The sequence below is a fragment of the Rhea americana genome, unplaced genomic scaffold (assembly GCF_003343005.1).
Source record: "Rhea americana isolate MKP2758 unplaced genomic scaffold, rheAme1 scaffold_18, whole genome shotgun sequence".
Lineage (NCBI taxonomy): Eukaryota > Metazoa > Chordata > Aves > Rheiformes > Rheidae > Rhea > Rhea americana.
Window position 1 is genome coordinate 7,292,820 of NW_028185927.1, and position 20,453 is coordinate 7,313,272.

Sequence of the window (20,453 nt, forward strand, 5' to 3'; positions counted from 1 at the left end):
CGATCCCTGGGACTCGTATACACTGTTCACTCTTCCTTAGCCAGGATTCACAGCCTGAAAGCAAGAATCAAGGCTAGATGCTGGTTTCATAGTGTGTAAGAACATCTGCCTCGCTGTACTGTGGAACACGTGCAGCCAGCCAGCGCTGCGCTGACTGAGGAGGGGCTCAATCTCCGTACAGCCTAGGAAACAAAACACGTTTCACAGCTTCCCAAGCAGCAATGCTAGCAGACAAAAATCACATTCCAGAATCTTTTCCAGTTCAGTATGATTTTAATCCTTAAGCCAAATGGGGGGGGGGGGGGGGAAGTCCAAAGAAAACTAGTGACAAATGCAGAGTTTTTCATCAGAGCTGGGAACAGCTCAGAGAATCACAGCGATCTGATATTGCCCCTGATGGCAACCAGCGGTCAACGTGTAACTACTTACTTGGTTGTTTCAGCAGAGACTTGCAGGTACATTGTTTCCAGCCTGCAATCTGAAAGCATCCCGTACAACTTCACGGACACAACGGATTCAAAAGTCTCCTCTCCCGGCTCCATCTAACCCTCCTGACAATTCAGTTAAGCACAAGTGTTACCAATACCTGCAGCTCAAAGTAAGAGATAGTAAGAGTATTACACAGCAAGATTAAAAAGTTATTGCACCAACTTCATTATTCATTTAGAAGACAGGTATGTTAACATACTTTCTGCCCATTTTCCAGGCTACTGCCAAAGCCTCTGCGCGGGCTGCAAGCCGCRCGCAGAACCCTCCCTCCCGGCGAACCGAGATGCCACCGGCGGAGGACGGCTCCTGCCCTCGCAGCAGGCAGGCTTAGCGAGACACCGGACGAGGCCCCTTGCCCACTCATGGCACTAGCCGGCTGGCTCCAGCTTCCCTCTGTACTTCCCCCAAAGAATTCTGAGCCAAGACGACAGCATTTTTTTTTAATATTTTATTTATTATACAAACTATTTACAAAATCAGCTACTACAACCACAGGCTTCCAAATTTCGGCTGAACTCAGACGGGAATTCACCAGAGGGAACTCAGATCTGACCTGTATCATCCATAGCTCCTGGTTTCTAAAAGCATGCAAGATGGCCTGCAGGTGCGGGCTGAAGCCAAGCCATGTGCACCTCGAAGCAGCTTCAGGAAACGTGGAACTTGTTTGAGATGGTAACAGAATCCTAAAGCTTTCTACAGAAGTGCCCCTATTAAATGGGAATAAAGGATGAAAAAATAAAAATAAAAAAGGTATACAAGCTTCTGCCAGAAGAAACATACAGTACAGGTGACACAGCACATCCCTGCTGCCAGTGTAAGGGCAGCATAGAGCGAACACGCTGGAGAAGCTAGATACTGATTTAGAAACGTTGTGACAGAGCCCAGGAGCATGGGACCAGCTATGGGCCTGTGGAAACATAAATGGGTTTCTTCAATTAAGAGCATCCATCACAATTCTGACTGTGCTTGTGTTRTGAAGAAAATCCTTGGTATCTATATAGCTGCTGAAAAGTGAGGGGTGCTGGCTGCAACGTGTTGTAAAGTGTTTAGGAGCTCTTTCAAGCAGGAGAAGTTTGCTAACTGCCCACCTACTTTGTCCTCAAAGTAAAAACAGTCTAGCTCAAAAGAACGGAGAAGATTCCTGAGGAAGATGTCATCGGCTGAGTCTGCCCGTAGCAATAAGGCTGGTAGCAGCCTCGCCACGTAAAACTGCAAGACACGGCTGAAGCATGGGAACAGCACCAAGCTGTGCCTCCAACAAACCGGGGTTAAGCCAAGCATCGCTGCCTCCTCTTGGTCCCTGGAGGAAGCAGTGAAGTGGTGGCACAGAGAACCGGAGCTGTAACTGTACTGACCACAGAAGCCATCCATACTGTATACAAAACGGTACCACACTCTCCACCCAAAGGAGGCTGGGACTTCACAGAAGGAGCCTGCACTAAAAAAGGGAGCACAGCCACTACCGAAGTGATCTGTCAGAGCGCAACTGTAGCAGCTCTCAAGCTGGCAGTCTCCCAGCACCTCAATGCCAGTGAGGGAATGAATTCACAAGGCTAAGAAATCCCCCTGAGTAATCTCAATGCTCAACTGGCTGCTTTTTGGCACCATAATGGTTTTTTATTTCTGTACAGAAGTGACACACACAGCCCCAGAATAGCTAAGATGCTGCCTTAATAAAGAGATTTCCTGGATGCAGAATGTTTCCCCAACTTCCTAGTCAATTCAGCTAAGCTATACTGGAAAAGCACACACAGCTGTCTTAAACCTATACTGTGCAGCAGTCTGCCAAGAGTAGCTCAAAGACAGCAGAAGGGGCAGAGGAAGATGTGACTTTTTAATCTAACATTATGTTCTAAAATTAGCTCAGAGATGCCAGCTTTAGACCCTATTCTGGAAAATATCTTGTAACTCAGTCATCCAGTGAAAGCCAACATTGCTTACATGGCAGCAGCAATGCAGGTTTCTCATGCTTGCCAGTTGTCAGCCTTTGGCTCCTGACCTGAACTAAGGGACTGTTGAAAACCAAAAGATTTCCTTGAATTTTACCTCACTGAAGAACCCATCAATATTCCCAGACTCCTCTTCCCCTTATTTCCTTGGGAAGGGCTGAATAGACTGTCAGCAATAACATAGCCTAACCATAAGCTTACTTCGCATGCCGGTTTGTCCACCCTGCTCCCCACAAGCCAGACAACGGTGTGATATACTACCTACGCAGGATTCGCTGTGAGTGAAGTTCTAGTGAGCATTTCATGATGGAAAACCAGCAGCACTGAATGGAATAGCAAGAAAGGAGAGCTTAAGAAAGAGAAGGTAAGACAACTGGGAGGAGAGGAAGCCAGTTGCTCTCCAGGCACCAACACCCCTCTGGAAACTCTGCCTGAAATGCAGTAGAGAAAGAGAAACCTCAGGCTACCGCATGATAGAGGTAGAAGCCAAGACCCTGTGGGATGCCAGGGCAGAGGTACCATGTTCTACCCAGTATCATTACCCCAGCTGCACTTCTGTGCAAAGACAAACCCAGGGCACACCATAGCTGCTTACAGACCTACCACTGTTACTACATACATACATACCCTGAAGGTGAATGTGAGACAGGCATTGGTGCTCAGCATTGAGGGATCACGCTCATGCCCATCCCCTCTCTCCTGAGGAAGGGAAAGGAAGGCAAGGGCATGGGACAGCTTCCTGTGCAATATCATAAATCACTGTCAGAAACATTCAGTGGAGGAGAAACTCCTCTTCCAGTTCATTTGCAGAGGCTYGCTATCAGCCACTGCTGGAGAAGGACGCTTCTGCTGCTGGACTCTGGTGGAGGTAGTACAGAATCACTGTCAGGGCCAGCACTTGTGCTCTGATGAGACTGTTCTCCCCTTTAGGTTACTTCCACCAGTAGATACTGACCATTTTTGATCTCTGGCAGAGGCAACAATCAGCAGCATCCAGAGTAAAATGGAGGAGAACCAGAAACCCTCTGTGCCAGGTGCTAAAAGCAGGGACAACCTTGTACCCTTCATGAGCCATTGAATTAGATGAGTTATTGGGGAGCATCACAGGGGSACTTGAACCAAAGCATGGAAAGCTATTAAGGCTTTCGTAAGCCAGGTTTCCAGCAGAGCTCCAAGGTGGTCTTCCCCCTTCCTCCCAGACAGCTASAATAAAGGCAGCTCAGCAGATCTTCTGCACCTCACTGCAACTTCTGTTCACAGACTTCATCTTCTCACGAAAGGAAGAATGTTCGAGGTGCAGAGAAATCCAGTGCACTACCTTCCTGATGGATGCACCACAGTGCTTTTGTTGTTCCACACTGAACCAAARGGGGAATGAGGGGAAAGGGAAAAGATGAGCTCTTGTTGACACACTGTGGATTGGGAAAGGCCACGTGACATCTTCTGAATAACAGATTCCTTACATGGAGTCTGTGCTCTGCATCCACTGCCCATAGGAAGGAAAGGAGAACAAACAGTGGATTGAACCTGGGCCTTGCCATGAAGAGCCAGGAGGCTGGGTAGGCTCCTGGAAAGGGGAAAAATCACAGCATGCCAAAGCCCTCACAACCCTCGCTGATGGCTAGCTGCAGCATCTTATGCACTTCTTCATAGGAGTCGTAAGTTGGGAGGCACAACTGGTTAAAACTGGAAGACAGAAAAGAAAAATTCCATATAGACTAGATCAGAGAGACCATCCCCATCAGCTGTTTGCAAACAGGCTGACAAGAGGGCCACGCACATTACRTTTTATACACTGCTTGTCCACCACAAATAGCTAGTGGTAGTTTCCCAAAGTAAAATGCAGAAAGTTCCCCCACCCTGGGGCACTCACCAAGTGTGGGCTGTCGGCAATGTACTGTGGGTTGGAGCTGCAATGATCTGGAAAGATGGACAGAGCGCAGCAAACCCTCCTGGGGGCAGCTGGGAGGAGCCAGTTGTGAACTGCAGGAGCCTAGCCAGCTCTTCCTGTGTGAAACTGGAGACCACAGTCCAAAACCACCTCATGACCTGTTAGGAAATAAGAAAAGCAAAGCCAGGTCAGGCAAACAAATCAAATAAGTATAAGAGCAGGTCACAAGAAGATCAACTGTAAGCAAGTGCTCCGCTACAAGTTGTAATTATCTGTTTTATCACAGCAAAACAGAGAGGCAAGGATCATATAGCTTCTTACCAGTTAAGTGTTGTCTCATGTCACTACCTACCGCTAGCACTTTCCTTTGAAGAAGCAGTTCTGCTCTCCTCATGTGGGGCAGAGGGGGAAGGAGGGGAATCAGGCAAGCTAGGTACGTTTACAGTACAGTAGCACATTTGCTTCTTTGCACTAGCCTAATCTCTTGGGCAGTGGTTGTTTTTGTTTGTTTTTACATGCTATTTTACTTTTGCAGGAATGTGAAACRGGAACGTGTTCTCCAACCTGTTTTCACCTTAGGTGTTTTGGCAATTTCCATTATTTTTCTAATGGAAGCTGACTACAGGCTCAGGTGCTCCCATTCCTACCCCCACCACTGAGAAAAGCAGAGATGGGGTCAATTACAGGGTACAAATTTAGGCTACTACATCAGGAGTGTCTACCACAATACTTACTTCACAGTACTCCATCTCAGTTTGGGCTGCAATCATGATCTTAAAGCATCCCTTAGAGACAAAYATATCGCCATGAATATCTTCAGTAGCATAGCTCCCACCAGGTTCTCTTGACTGCCTGCTGAACTGTTCTTAACAAGAGCTTTGTTGGCTTTTCTTAAACTGACCACTGCTGTAGTTGGGCTAACTGATTTCAGTAAGCAAGAGGAAGAAACCCTTTCACTTACCTTCTCACGGAAATGCCAAGATCCTCCTACCACTACAGCATGTGCCTTGAAGTCACAGACACTGATGTCGCCAGTACCACACATAAGCAACTGAAAGGCAAAGGACTGCAGTAAGAAGGTGAGGACCCCAGAAAACTCAGAGACAGCTACTGTTCAAATTACAAATGTTTAAAGTGCTTAGAGAAGAAATATTCTGGCTTTATTCCAGATCCAAAAAGCTCTTTATTTCTCAGAGAAGAGAGTAAGTATAGGTAGGGATGCCTGCCTATAGGAAGGCAGCAATTACCTCTAGCTCATTCTCATCAAAAATAGCCAGGAGGTTCTCAGGAACTAGCTCATTAAGACCTGGAAGAGAAGGAGAGGAGAGCAAGTAAGTGCTAGCCTCCAGGACATAAAGGCAAAAGGAGTGGGGAGCACAAAGTATATTACCTTTCAGGAAGTGATCCACCTCCTCTCTAACCTGGTTGGCCAGCCTGTACTGTGCAAGTAGATTCAAATATAAGATTTTGTTTTCATTGGTTACTGGCACCTGAGCCCCTCCTGTCATGAGTTCAACCACCTGAAAACARGAGATCGCTTGACATGAGTATGAGCAGCAGCATCCCCCAAACACAAATTCCCAAATGGAATGGACCATCCTTGCTACTGTCCAGGATAAGCTTCCTCTTCTGGGTCACATAGCACAGTTCCCAGCCTCCCCTGCAACAGATGGAAGGGGTTAAATTGTCCCACTTTCAGGAACCTCTCTCTCACCTTCTCCAGCTGTCCTATTTTGCTGTACTTCTCTTCAGCAAAGACCAGATCCATCTCACTCACATCATTGTTCAGTATGAAACAAACCTTGGATTTATAGAATTCTGGGTCATCTGTTTCAAAATACTGAGAAAAAAAAATGGCAGGGTTGTGTAGGGCAGAAAGAGAGAGAAGAAAAAGTTAACATACATGGCTAACCAGGATTCTGGATCATCTTCTACTACAACAGTGTTCAGCCTCTTCCCACAACCCAATACAGGCTTCATACAAGGTGAGGAAGCTTCACCTTGTAATGCATACGAAGTCCTATGATCTGAGCCAGGAAGGATCGGGTGAAGCGAGCTCGCACCAGTTGTTTGTAAGCACCACCCAGAGATGATTCATAAAGACACTTCCCTACCAGGCGGCCTGCAAACTCATACACTTTCAGTCGCAAATGTGGAGGGCGACCTGGATTTGGATGAACCTGCAAAGAGGAAGGGAATTAAAATATACGAGTACCAGACAAAACTAGCACAAATAGAAGGAATAGCATCAGGTCAAGTTGCTGCATCTTTCAGGCTGCCCAAGGTGCTGTGGAGTAGTATTGTCAGAGTCAGTCAGTACAAATGAAATAATTCCTCAGCCTGAGCCTGCCTAGGAAGAACATAAAGTGCTTCACATGCACAGGCCAGGAGCTGTGAGAGCAGAAACAGATTCTGAAAGATTCAGATCTAACAAAGCCTCTGATGCCATCTTCTCTTCTCAGAAATCCAGCCTTCCCAGCTAACTAGCTATTCTGTTCAGGCAGCCAATTCTCTGATGCTTCAACAGAGTAAGATGATCCAGTAAAGCTTTGAGAAAGGCACACAAAGTGACTGAGCAGGCCTGCTAAAGCAGGGGCAAGGTTGCAGACGTCTTAATGAATTTACCAGTTAGCTAAGAGCATGCCAGTATACCCAGTTTTACCCATCAAGCAGAGGAAACTGCAGACTCACCAGGGCCTGGTTGTTATCACTAAAGCGGGTRAAGAGTTGATTGGTGGTATCAAACAACACCTTACATATGAGCTCAAACCACTCTCTGCGTGGACCTCCCCAGTCCAGAGCTACAAGGTTAAAAAAAAAAAAAGGTCAGTCGTGGGTCACAACTAGTACTCAGTACTCTCCAGTCTTCGCCTAGATCAGTGCTATTCAATTTTTTTTATTTTTTATTAAAAGGAGCTTGCTTCCACTGAGGGAATGCGAACACTGCAGCTAGTCTCTTTTGCCAGGACTGGGCATCCTTCTGCCAAGCCGCTTGGCACTTTAAGGAAATACCATTCTGGCAAAGTTCAGCTGTAGTTCAGCTCCAACAACAACCAGACATGAGCAGCCCTGATCTTGGCCAGAGATACCAGAAAAAACAAACGCTTGGGCAAAGAACATTGTCTCCAGTTCAGTTCCAAAAATTCTTCCTACTGTTAAGGTATCCGCAGAGTAAACAGGCAGAAACATTTGCCTAATTCATTTTCCTGTAACTACCCTTGTATCACATTCTTGCTACTAACAGGATTTTTTTATTCTTTCTCACATGACCTATGGTTTCACATTCAGATTCCGAAAACAAGGCTGAGTTAGCTCATACAGTAAGAATAACTGCACAACCACGAAACCTCCCTCTTCACAATATTCACCCTCTCTTTAGTAAGCAGGACCCTGTATCAACTTAACCAGCATTTACAGGTGGTATGGGGCAGAACCAGCTGCACACAAATCAGGAAAAGCTTTGYAGCAAAAAACAGTAGACAGACTCAAGAACTCTAGGTTATGCTTCCAAACCTAGCACTGATAGACAGTCTCTCACTGGGCCTCAGGTCCCTATGTAAAGTGGGGAAATAACAACATCAGCAGGATAATTTACTAACATCAGTGAAAAAGTGAGAGGGCTGGAAGCCACAATGGACAAGAAATCAGAATTTCAGACTAACAGACAACTCCACCATGACTTTTTTCACTCGTTCCTCAAGCATATTCACAGGAACATGTTAACTCACCTTCTTCATCCTGAAAAATCACTTCAAAGTTTTTGCTCCAGTCAGAAACAGAAAAATTCCGTGTTGCTTTGAGAGACTGAAAAAAAAAAACAAAAGGAAAATAGCAGCAGCTGTTACTGCTTGGCACCCTGTAACTAGTATGAAATCCTCCACATGTGGATGGGCAATTTAAGCAACACCAAACAAGAAATACAATCTAGCAGTTTAAAGAACAAAACTGTACTAGGAACTCCTAGGGTCTAACTTTTACTTGTCTAAAATCATAGAAGCCAATTCCTCATTTTCTATTAAAAGAAGKAGAAAAATACGATTCACATAAAACAGTTTATCCTAAAACCAGTATGCAGTTTAACAACAGTCCTAGCACAGCCCAGATGTATCCTTCTCAAAGCTGCAGAGCAATATTGTTTAAAGTATTAAAATGCCTGTGGGTAGGAACAATTTTTGTAAAGCAGTCTCTGCCCATGAGTCAGATTAAAAAAAAAAATTTTTTTTGGAGGGCATTAGAAAATAGCTTGAAGAATTTACCAAATTCATACTTAAAGCAAGTCACAACGCAAAAAAAGTAACAAAATCTTTCGARTGTCTGTAACTACTTCTGTCCTGATTCTGGATTCTAATTAAAGAAAAAGCAAAAGCTACACAGCTACACTGGAACATCATGTTAGTCGCTCCTTTGGGCTAAACGCACTGGTTACATTCATTGCTTCTATCAAACTTGTAAACCAATGATTGCATTTATTATTTTAGCACTTAATTCATTTCATCTTACCAGGCTCTAACACCAGCGCTAACAATAATGCACCAATTTCCAAAATAGCAGGGAAAAGTAGTCATGGAAATACTGTTAGAAGTGAAGTCATTCTGTAACAAGCTATTAACTGAAACAAAATCTTGTAAACAGTATAACTTTGTACGTGCAGAAAATATTCCAAAATACAGATTTACTGAGTGTAAATCAAGGAAAATCCTAGCCAGTCTTGCCTACCCCAGAAATGTTCTTTTCCATCTTTATAACAATTGTATTATGAAACATGTGGAAACAATAAGTCAGGACAGCACAACCGCCTGTTCTGTGCATGCAGTATTTAGAATGTCTATTGAGAGCTCTATTACACGAATGCGTCCGTCTTAGGTTCAGTTTGGGAAACATGTCCGCTCAGGTGAGCTCCAGCGAAGACTCAACTTCAAGGCTCTACAGAGCATTTTATCGTTGCACAGAGAGGCTTGTAGCAGTGGTTCAGTGCAAGAGTTTCATGCATGCAGCTTGGTAYTGCCTGATGTGAGAGTTCAACTTAGCAAACAGTTTTGTAGCAAAACATAGTAAACAGGGACTCAAGAACTCTAGGTTCCAATCCCAAATTTAGTCCTGATAGACATAGTCTCTCTCTGGGCCTCAGGTCACCATATAAAGTGGGGATAGGATAGCATTAGCCAGAAAATTTCTACTTTTATAGGTTATGCAAGCATCTAACAGACACCTCTCAAGGCTTCCTCTACTCTCTGAAAAGATGCTTAAAAAATTTAACAGAGCCAAAGTTTCCTAATTACTTATAGTTTGATCTGATCTTATTATCTGTAGAAAAGAAATAGAGCATCCCACAGACAGGTAAGGGCAGCTACCAGGCCTAAGCACAGAAGAGCTASCTTGTGATTTCTTTCCTTCTTCCTGTCTCAAGACTGACTACCAGTGCCTGCCTTGAAACAAACTAATCAGACATTCTTGCCCGAGCACATGTCAGTTTGGATTTCAGTAGGCACAGAGCAGAAAATAAAGGATGGAGGAAGCACTGGCCTTAGGTGAAGTGACCTATACACTCACCGACTCCAACAGACAGTGACGGCTGACCTTCAGCGTGACCTTCGAATGAGGCCTTTTCATATGCACCTGACGCAGCTCCCGCTGAAAGAAGTTCACTTTGTCCTGGAAGGTCTCTGAGCCTCCTGAGAACAGTGACAGTTTGGGTCAAGCCTGAGCTGCCAACATCCTGAATGTCTAGAGGGCATTTCTAAGCCTAACTGCATAGGTCAGCTTTGCCATTCAAGGATGAGTTTGCTACAGCAAGGTTTGGAGACAGAACTCTAAAGGCAGTCAGTGGTTAGTTTTGCAGACATTCAGATACTCAAAGGGGAGTGTTCAAAGAGAGTGACAGAAAAGCCAAACTGAAAAGAAACCGCTGGCRTTATGAAATATATTCAGTGGAATTGCCCCCAGGAACAAAATGTGAACTGCAAGAATTAGAGTTCTCCCTCAGAAGTCATTCAGCGTTGACAATCTCCATTCATAACGGAAACTAGCAGACTCAAGTGCTAGCTTCCTGACTACTGTACCCACCTCCCAGCCTCTTTACCTATGTTTTTATGAAGAGAGCGAATGAAAGTGGCTGCCAAGATGTTCCTCTCCTTGCAGCTGAGCTCCACAGGGGGCTGGATCCCATCATCCACCACCAGTGTCAGTAGTTTGTGCACAGGGTCAGGACCAAGATATGAAAACTAGCAGCAAAAAGATGCGAGAAAAGGTAAAACTGTCCTGCAGAAGGCATAGCATGTTCAGTAGACAGAGCCAACACCATCTCTACTCTCAGACTTTCTCTGCTCACCCATGCAAATGCAGTTAACAGTAACACTACTTCAAGCATCTAAACTCCAGTTGATAGGCTGCCTCAGACAACACTCCCTAGGCTAGGACCTTCAGGGGGACAGCCACAGCAGAGTTATGGGGAAAACAGGAGAAATGTGAAAGGAATCAAAATTTACACCTAAGAGTGGGAAAATAGTCAGGAAGGAGTGATACTAGTTCCTACTAATACACATTAGCAGAATTTTGGCACTAAGAAGGAATTCCAGAGTCTGAATCTTGTACAACAGAATGTCGCTTGGTGGGTATAAACCCYTCTCTCTAAAGGAGAGACTCATTCACAGGGACCACAGGCCAGCAACATGGGAAATGCCATCGTAGCTACACGTAGACAGACTCACCTTTGTGCCAGGACACACTCTAAAGGTGAAAAGGCGCCAAGGAATTATCTTCAAGTAGAATTCTTTTACTGAGAATTGCTGAATAACCACAAGGAAAAGAAAATGTTGAAGGTCACATATCTRTTAAAGCTTTTCCCTGAAATACTTGAAGTACAGGACAAACAGAGCCACTAGACAGACCTCCTCCAAYCCCAGGGGCAGGTTTCTGCTAATTTGGGTGGTATCCTCCTCTTGTATGATACATAAAAACCTTTGAGGTTGGCAATAGCATACAGAACCACAAGCACCATCTCAGTAAGATTTTACTGCATGCATTCGCGATGCAAGTGTGATACAGATTATAAAACAGCAAGCCATGGTGTTCAGTTAAACACTTCTAGTCTTACTCATTGGAGGGTATATTAAACACACTTGAGAAGCTGAATTCAGAGTAAGATCACAACATATTAAGGAAAAAAAAGAAAGAAAAAGAAACTACCCTCCACCTACCTGAACTATTGCTATTACTTCCTAATTTTCAGAACAATCACTTCAAACAATGTTTACAAAGCACTTGCAATTGCTAAATCTGGAAGATTTGGGAAATTTCAGTGTGCACAGTATTTCTGATAGAACAAACAACCACTAGCTGTAGAACTGCTGCTTTCTGGATGGCAATCTAGTATCAGATTTAAGCATCCTTAGACAAAACAGAAAATCATTTACTGCACAGGCCTGTTCTAGCTGCAATGACTGGGCGAAAAATAAGTAATCAGCAGGATTTATCCAGGAACTGAGCAAATATGAACAGCTGCATCTTAAAGAAATAATAGCCTGTTAACATGCCTCTAATGTACAAGGCAGATGCTCTAGGTCTAGGTAGAGATATCCAGTGATAYAACTATGAAAGCATCAGAAATGCATTGAAAAGTTTCTCATATAAACAAAACTTGCARTAATAAGCATTTCTGATGCTCTTCTTTAGCAAGTAATGCCAACAGGAAAGACTATGAACATCCAGAATGATTCTCCAGGTATAAAAGGACTACCAAGCTCAAAAGGACCAAGTATTCAGTCTCAAATTCAATTTTTAGTGCTGCATGCAGCAGAGATTTAAATATCTGTAGCCAGCTTCCTTTATCAGAAAACTAATTCTAGAATAGACTTTTTTTATTGCTACTTATCACTATATCTTTTCAGAACTCAAACTAATTGATTAATAAAACAAACTCACTAGTAGATTTTGTGGAATTGTCTAYCCTTCTAGTTTCCCTGAATGTTCATATGAATCATTCTATGATTCATAGACAATAAGAACAGGTAACAGTTTCTTCTAACAAGGTTCTACTACAGAGGAATCAYCAGTTCCTTTTATTTTGCTTTAATCTTGTTTCTTCAACTTAAACATTTTCCCTTTGTCCTCTGACCATTCTTCCCCTTTTCTTTTCCCTGAAATACTCAAGGATAGGACAGACAAACCCAGAAGATCTGAGAAGTATCTTCTTTTAAGCTCAGATACAGAGGTATCAGAAACTAATTGAGAAAGGGAATAGCAGGTCTGACCTGATCAGAACAAAGGGAAGGCAAACTGAAAGTCTACTTGATAATAAGTGAGAAAACTTCCAATAGGCTTTGGATCAGACCTAGAAAGCCCTAAAACTTCAAGGATCATTTTACATCATCCTCAGTCAYGAGCTCTAGATTTGCTGTCCGTTCATAGGCAAACTCTTTTTAGCCAAATCTGAAGCATCTAAATCTGGAGTTAAGAGATGGGGCACAAGGAAGCTCTTCAGCTGTAGTCTATTTGGAGCATATGTCCAAATACAAAGAGTGGTAATTTTGTCTTCTTTACCTTAGGTGACACATAGCAGTACACTTTTTTAGGTTTCTTCACTTTCTCAGGAGTTTGGCTGTCAGAGGGAGAATCTTCATCCTCATCCTCAGTTGCAGTAGAAGGACGGCGCTGAGAAGAGCTCAGGTGTGTGGGTGGGAGATGCCACTGAGTGTTGGTATAACTAGAAGCATTATAAAGGTAGGCTTCAAAGTAAATACTGACACCTGAGGTGGACACATTGCGCTCTACAATGTTCTTTTCATTCTCTGTAGGAAATTGATACAGAAAAGTTGTGTAAAGCTTAATGCAACCAAGAACCAAAAAGCAAAGAAACCACAGAACACCAAATTAGATTACAAAAGAAGACTACATATTCAAAGTGAATCTCTAAAGCAAATCCAGGAGTTGGAATGCAGAAATTTAAAAACACTAGTTTCTCTGTCCTGGCTTCAGAAAGCAGATGGTTCAAGAAAAAATAAAAAGCTTACAGAATACCTCTCTCAGAACACTAGCTTGAGGCCATAGCTACATGACAGMCATATATGATTGACTCACTCCTTGAGAAATCATGAATCACAAAATGGTAAAAAGGTATATAGCTTTCAGTGTTCTTTATCCATACAGCTTCATATACAATATACAATTGGTTCTCCTACTGTATGGCTCTGATACCAAGGACTAGCAAGCAATAAAAATTACTTGCCTTAGAGGTAAATCCTGCAAGATAAAGGAGGAAACACATGCAGCCTGTATCAGCTACAGGAACAGAGAACATCAGCCTTCAGAGAACTCCCTTGTCAGCAACAAATTTAGACTAGCTTACTTGAATGARTAGACATTCTTTGAGCAATTAAGCATGGCTAGCACGCAGTGAAGCCATGTTTAGCTCTCCTGCACGAGTGTGCATAGCATCCTGCAAAAGGTCACCTGGAGAACGAATACTGAGTAGCTCTTGACTCACCACTTAGGACAATGATGTCAAAATCACCATTGCTTATGGGCTGGTTCTGGTAGGAGATGCAGGCATGGAAACATCCCCTACGGTGCAAGGTGAGTCGCAAGAACACTTGGCAAGTTTGCCGATTGGACACCACAGACTTCTCAAAYAAAACATCAGAGCTCTCATCTTCCTCTTGAGGACCCAGCTAAATGGAAAACACATTAGTAGAGGGGGCAGTCTTCTCTAGCTCACCTGAAGGCAAGCAGCAAGGGAYGAGATCCCACTCACCTCATGGATGGAGAGGCTGTAATTGTGCTCATCTACCAGGGACACAGAATTGCTGGTGGGATTGTCATACTCATCTCTTGGAACAATCTGCAGGGTGTGCTGCTGCCCACAGGTCAGCACCAGAGTGGAGAAATGGCAGACAATTTTTGTTTTGGAGGGAACAACCATCCCTGAAGCAGACAAAAACAGTTTAGAGTCAAACACAGTCCYGGGTGCAGCTACAAAGAAGAAAGGAAAAGCAAAGAAGCGCACGATCCTCTTTAAAAAAAGTAAAATCTCAACACATTCTACGCCCCTGCATTCTAAAAAACAGTCTGAGTACTGAAATGAACACTGTGGTGTGCAGCGTTTGCCTTGGGTCAGACACTTAATACCAAGAAAGTGAACCCAGTTACCACCTCTAAAGAATGCTCTTTCCTGCATTCTAAYCATCAGTTTGGGATCTCGCTCCCACCGCTGGTACACAAAGTACAAGTCTGCTGATATCTAAGAGAATTTGCAAATTCAGTGTATTACCCAAAGGCTATCTTAGCAAGCTTTGTATCCATTCACAATGCAATTTAATGGAGGTGCTTTTAATGAACATGTATATGAAATATARAAGATGATGATCAGGGTCAAACAAAGCAAAAATAGAAGGAAGCAAATTTAAAATAGACATAAAGGAAACCTTTCAAGATGTGTATACTCTACAGAAGTGTAGACCTAAGGTATCAACTGCTTTACACACTCAAAGGAACACAGCAGGGTATTCAAAGAGGGTAACAGTCAAATCAGAACAAGCATTTCTAATTCAAYGTATAAATAACTCAATACTTGCACAAAAGACATTCTCTGATTACTAGATGGATCGTGAAGAACTTAATACAGAAGGAGAGTGTGACAAATTAGGTTAGRGAGTTTAAGAAACACTAATGGTTTATGCTGTAAGGTAGTTTATATTTTGCCATGTGTTGGTAATCAAAAGCATGTTTTAAGTATGAGTCTATTGCTGGGAATTACACATGGAAAGAGGAAAATGGCGAAGGGTAACCCCTTCCCTGCCACCTACCTACTTTAGCTGGAAAAACATATGCCTAACTGCCTCCAACACCTCTACATCTACATTGAATCATTACATGGCCACCTAGACCTTACCTGGCTGAAACACCTTGTAGTAGGGGCTGTAGGCCACATTCAAGCCACCGAGTTTTACAGTGATCTCATATCTCCCAGCCCTGCGCACAGTGAAGGCCACTTTCACCRCATTGGAATTAGGCTCCTGAAGAACTTCCTGGGTTACAGGAATATCAATTGCTAGCTCCACATGGCAGATGTGAACTCGCAGCCCCACAGGCCGGTGAGCAGGGAAGGGCTGCCCATTCTTATAGAATAACTGCATGGGAAATGGAGAAGTCCAAATCAGCACAAATATGCAGTGCACAGAGGGAGAGAAACCAAGTCGCCTTGCAACAAAGAAGTAAAAAGGGCAAGAACCTCAGCTCAGCACAGGAAAAAAAAAAAAAAAAAAAAAAAGCCAGCTCTGTCGCACAGATTGGGTTCTCTGGAGTGAACAAGGCACAAGTGGGCATAGAACTACGTTGTTCTCTTTGGTGCTGGAGTTCAAATGAGTGACCCGAAAAAAATATGCCTCTAGGCATTTCTTCTCTGCACTGTAAGAGCTTATCAAAACAGAAACCAATAGAACTCACTACCAAAAGCAGAAAAAGTAAAGCCTCAGTCTTACAGAAGGACAAGTAGGTCTTGTCCCTTTGTACTCAGCAAAGTGCTGTAGAAACTCTCACCAATTTATTATAGAAAACAGTGTGCAGGAAACACTGACCTAAGGAGGTGATCCACTCTGCACTGATAAGAAGCAGTAGCATGAAAACAATGTGTTAGACACAATCATAGYCAGCTCAGCTACAGAACTGATCTGATAAATAACTCCGGGAGGAATCACACCTCAACCAGTACTTCCTTGCAAGGAAGAAAAATATACTTTGAAGCCCTAAGCACACAGCTCTTCATCTGGCAGCCTATGGACCAGATCCTGCTTGCTATCAGCAAATGGCCTGCAGACAGCAAGAACTACTACTATTCCTGCTCCTAAATAAGGGGGACATAGGGCCTGAAGTAGCACATCTTTGACTGACAGGGGGAGTACTCAGTGCATGCAACAGCTACTGTTCATGAACAAAGGACTGAGCAAACGGGAGACAAGCATGGAGTGGATGGGCAGAATTTCTGGAGCTCCCAAGAGTGAGAGTCAGTGAGTGGACGAAATAAGTTTAAATAGCAGGAACAGAACAAGTCCCTTTCCCCTCAGCTCTTTTTCACTGCCTGCCACGGGGTCAGAACTCCTCCTCACTCACACTGAGCTGAAGGGTTTTCCTCACCTTTCTGACATGACAACTTAGCCAAACTTTCCTTCTTACTTCTGAGTGGGGTAGGTGGAAGGAAAAGCACRCGAGCCCAGCAGAACCTGCTCAGATTTTCTCCACATAGCTTCAAACCCTCAGCATTCAGACTCCTCGTTCATCTCATTTGTATGCTCGTCCCACTGCCCTAGATGGCCTTTTGGGATTCAGGGAAACAAAGGTCCTTGACTTGAGCTTTTCCATATCACACAGAAAAATGCTTAAGAGTTATGGAGGCACTCTTTTTTGGAGGAATGGGGCAGGGAGGGGCCAAGAGGCTTTATAGTTCTTGGGTTGGTAAGATGCCCGCTCACAGGCTCCCAACTTCAACTCCACAACCAAAAGACAGCAACAATTCTGTTGAAGGCAAGGCCCAGCCAACTCACTTTCCAGCAMAGAAAGCAGTAAATAGGAGAACCCTGGTCCCCTTGGGCTCTTCAGAAGATTCTAAAGTGACAAAGATAAGATTTTAAAGGAGTGCAAATCTCATATGCACTCACATAGTTCTGCAACACACTTAGAGGAGTCAGAAGACACCAAGAGATAGCTTTTCTACTAGTAGGTTACATCCAGCTTGGCCCCAGTACAAACTATCGGAAGAACATGTCCCTAAAGTAGACTTCTGTCCTACCCCAAAAGCTGTGTGGAAACAGAAACATTCCCTTACATGCACTCGGAAGGCCATGCTATGGCCCACCTCATAGGGGTCCTTCCAATCCCAGGAGATTTTGCAGGACCGGGGGTCCAGGTAGTTGCCTCGCACGTAGTCATAAATAGTTCGCTCCCCTCGGCGTTCCCGGTCCTCATGCTGAAGGAAGCTGACTATACGTGCGGCAAACTCAAAGAGGAACTTAATGGTGAAGACGGAGGCTACCACAAACACTGTGATCCCACCTGCAGCAAAGAGAGAACAGCGGGTGGTTACAGCAGCACAGCTGAGTCAGGCGTCAAGGTCCTCWATGCATCAGCCCAAGATACCTTTTATTAACAACATTCTACTCAACCACAAATTAGAGGTTTAATGCAGACACTACTGAGTGAACATTTATGGTGTGTGTTATGCTAAAAGTTAGGTTAGAGGATAACAAAAGTCCCTCAAAACTCTGGAAATAACTGAAAGTTGAAGAAAAACAGCTAAAGGTGATACAGGATCTCAGGTATGGCCAGTACACATACCAACAYAAGTGTGCAATTCCCTCTGAGTCACAAACTAGAACTACAGAGATTCTCTCAAGAGAAACAGATAACCACACAATCCCTGCACATCACATTAAGACTGAATTAAGAAGCATCATGGAGGCAACAACCCTGCACTAGTTCTCAAAATAAAAAGGAAGGGAATGGTTTAGGGATGAAGTCAATGGAAGGAGTTTGTCTGAGAACAAGAAGAATGGTGGACAGGGAAGTCTGCCAGGTGGGGGCACAGTACGGGAAGACAATAACTTCATGTTTGTTAGGTAGACTCCAAACTAACATGAAAGCAGAAGCTTTCAAGAAACCCCTCTAAATCCTATGGAGAGGCCCACAAACATAGTGGCAGCCTTTCCTTCACTTACCAATAACGTAAAACATCAGGTCCCTTCGGTGAGACACACAGCCGAGGATCACAGCTGCATCTAGAACACAAAATAGGCCAAGTCCAGTCCAGTGACTCTTCCTCAGACACACTGGCCTAAACTTAATCCATGATTTCTCAGACAAACGCCTAGGCCCTGCAACACCAGAGGTCTGACACAAACTCCTCACATCCTGTCCCATTCGAAGTGTCTCAGTGAGTGCAGAGAACACCTCTCTTCCTCTCTAAGGACAGCCCTAAAGCATTATTCCATAAAGTTGTGAAKTAAGCAAAAAACTCATCATGCTACACAGAACAATTCTCTCACCATCATGGATTCTTTTTCAGATTGAGTGGTCTGAAATAAGAATGCTGCATTATCTACTGAAAGTAGTAAGAGTGAGCTCCGGGAACTGCAGGAAGCTACTTGTTGCAGGATCACTGACTGCAATAGCAGTAGCTGAAAGTCACTCATCTAAACTTTTACATCTACAGGATGGAAGTCAAAGATCACATCTAGTCTGCCATGAAAGCAAATCATAGACAGCCACCACCAAAAAAAAAAAAAAAAAAAAAAAAAAAAAAAGAAAAAAGAAAAGAAAAAAAGAAAAAAAAAGAAAGGAAACTGACCCTCAGCTAGCAACCTTAGAAGAAAAGCTACAGAATAAAAGGGCTGTGGAAAACACCACTCCTATTTGTTCCAATCAAACAGAATCCTTTTCGGGCAGGGCTGAATACATCTTCCCCTATATGTCTACTATAGGAAGTTTGAATGCAACTGGAAAAATGGTCCTCCTATATTTTCCTACTCACTTCTGCAACATGGAAACTGTCTACATCTGCAATTCTAGAAATCTGCACCCAGCCCTCAGAAACCCAAGACACCATGGAAAAGTGCACTGATCAAAGCACAAGCTAAAACCTTGTTCTGGTATGCCCTTAAGATTACAGCAATACTTAGAGACAGCAGTCTAACAGTTCCCTCAGTGAGAACTTAATTCTAAACAAACATGTAGTAAAAAGACTAGACCCACAACAACATGCTGTTTGGTTGATCAGACATAGCTGACAGATGAAAGAGCAGCAGCAAGGAATGTGTGTGACAATCAGACAAACAATTTGGCATACATCCATCCATACAATACAGCTCACCGCCTCACTATTCACTTAGAAAAGAAAAAGCAACTTGAATGGACAATGTAGCTTCTCTCTCTCTTTTTTTTTAATAAACACAAATGGAGAGTTAATCATCAGTTATCTCAGCAACAGCAGCAGCCACAACCACGCAGAAAGCTTAAGCTAGGCATTTTCCTCCCAACAATGGCCATCACTTTCCAGCCCAGCAAACCCCCTTCAACGGCCTCCAGTGACAGCTGCACATCCTCCAYTCCCTTGACCAAAGAGCAATTACATACCTTTATATAAGTGCCCATGTTCTAAAAGCCAAAAGGGRGGTACTCATTCTCCAGCATCCTTCCCGTTTGTGCCCAGCACTGGGGCAAATGTCAGCAATAAGAGGCCATGGAGAAGCTCATTACAGATAAAGAGACTCCTGGAACTTGCATCACAGAATTACTGCTGAAAGGTAAGGTCCTGAGCACAGCAATTTTTTCCTCTTTGTTGAAAAGGGCTGCCCTGCAGTAATGCTCCCTGAAGTCCACCGTTTGCTGGCTTTCCTGGAAAAGGAAGAAAAGGAGATGCATCAGTTGGACTTTCCATTACTGTGGGCAAATCCAGCAAGCAGAGACAYGCAAGAGTTGCAAAATGCAGGAGTYTTCATCACCAAGTGTCAAAGCCACAGAAGAGGTGCTGTAAAGGCATCAAAATGTTGCAMAGAGCTTGGCTTTGGTATCAAAATGCCACAAAGTACTTGGCTTTACCACTTCATATGCCACAATCTCACTTCATTATATGGCCCCCTGAAACCRGCAGGTTCAAGATGAAACCAAATACATTCAGCCTACGCAGGGCTCAGCAGGCAGACAGGTTCCACAGAGTGGACAAGTACCTGTGTGCTCTTCAAAAGGAGTAGTAAGAATCAGGTATTTCTTGAAGCCTTCACACTCCACAAAATATCATGTGCTACCCCAAGCTAATTTTGCTCAGGTCTAGAGGGCTATTTAGAGTTAGGAATGACAAATCTTCAAGAGTTCTTGGATCCCAAAGCAGATGGGACAGATTGCTGTTGCTGACGATGGTATTCAAAAAACACGTATCCTCATAAGGCGTTTCAGAAGCACTATCAACTAGATTATTGATGCAGCCCACAAAAAAACAGGACATATGCCAGACAAACCACAGAGCTTACCCAGTCTGTATCTATTCATTCAGAACACAGATCACATAAAGGARCGAGAACAAAATTAACAGCAGGCAAAGGCTCACCACAGCAGCTTTCTGTAAAGAGAACCACCRCTTCTGG

The 20,453-nt window shown here is 43.7% G+C and overlaps 1 protein-coding gene across 4 annotated transcripts; it reads right to left on the reverse strand.

The window, feature by feature from the left end:
- Nucleotides 1–922: 922 nt before the first annotated feature.
- AREL1 (apoptosis resistant E3 ubiquitin protein ligase 1) lies at nt 923–19,702 on the reverse strand. 4 transcript variants are annotated; one of them, XM_085301753.1, is made up of 19 exons: nt 19,447–19,702; nt 18,033–18,092; nt 17,174–17,370; nt 15,215–15,452; nt 14,078–14,247; nt 13,811–13,994; nt 12,868–13,115; nt 11,037–11,114; nt 10,409–10,550; nt 9,880–10,001; nt 8,058–8,133; nt 7,021–7,130; nt 6,330–6,509; nt 6,044–6,169; nt 5,720–5,849; nt 5,577–5,635; nt 5,291–5,380; nt 4,312–4,487; nt 923–4,124 (listed from the first exon to the last, which is right to left on the reverse strand). In XM_085301753.1, exons 2-19 carry the CDS (start codon nt 18,046–18,048, stop codon nt 4,022–4,024), a joined length of 2,445 nt encoding a protein of 814 aa, XP_085157879.1. In that variant the 5' UTR covers nt 18,049–18,092; nt 19,447–19,702; the 3' UTR covers nt 923–4,021. The 4 variants fall into 4 exon arrangements, with proteins under 4 accessions (XP_085157879.1, XP_085157878.1, XP_085157880.1 ...); XM_085301752.1 differs by having other exon boundaries at nt 17,144–17,370; XM_085301754.1 differs by lacking the exons at nt 15,215–15,452; nt 18,033–18,092; nt 19,447–19,702 and having other exon boundaries at nt 17,144–17,207.
- Between the last annotated feature and the right edge of the window lie 751 nt (nt 19,703–20,453).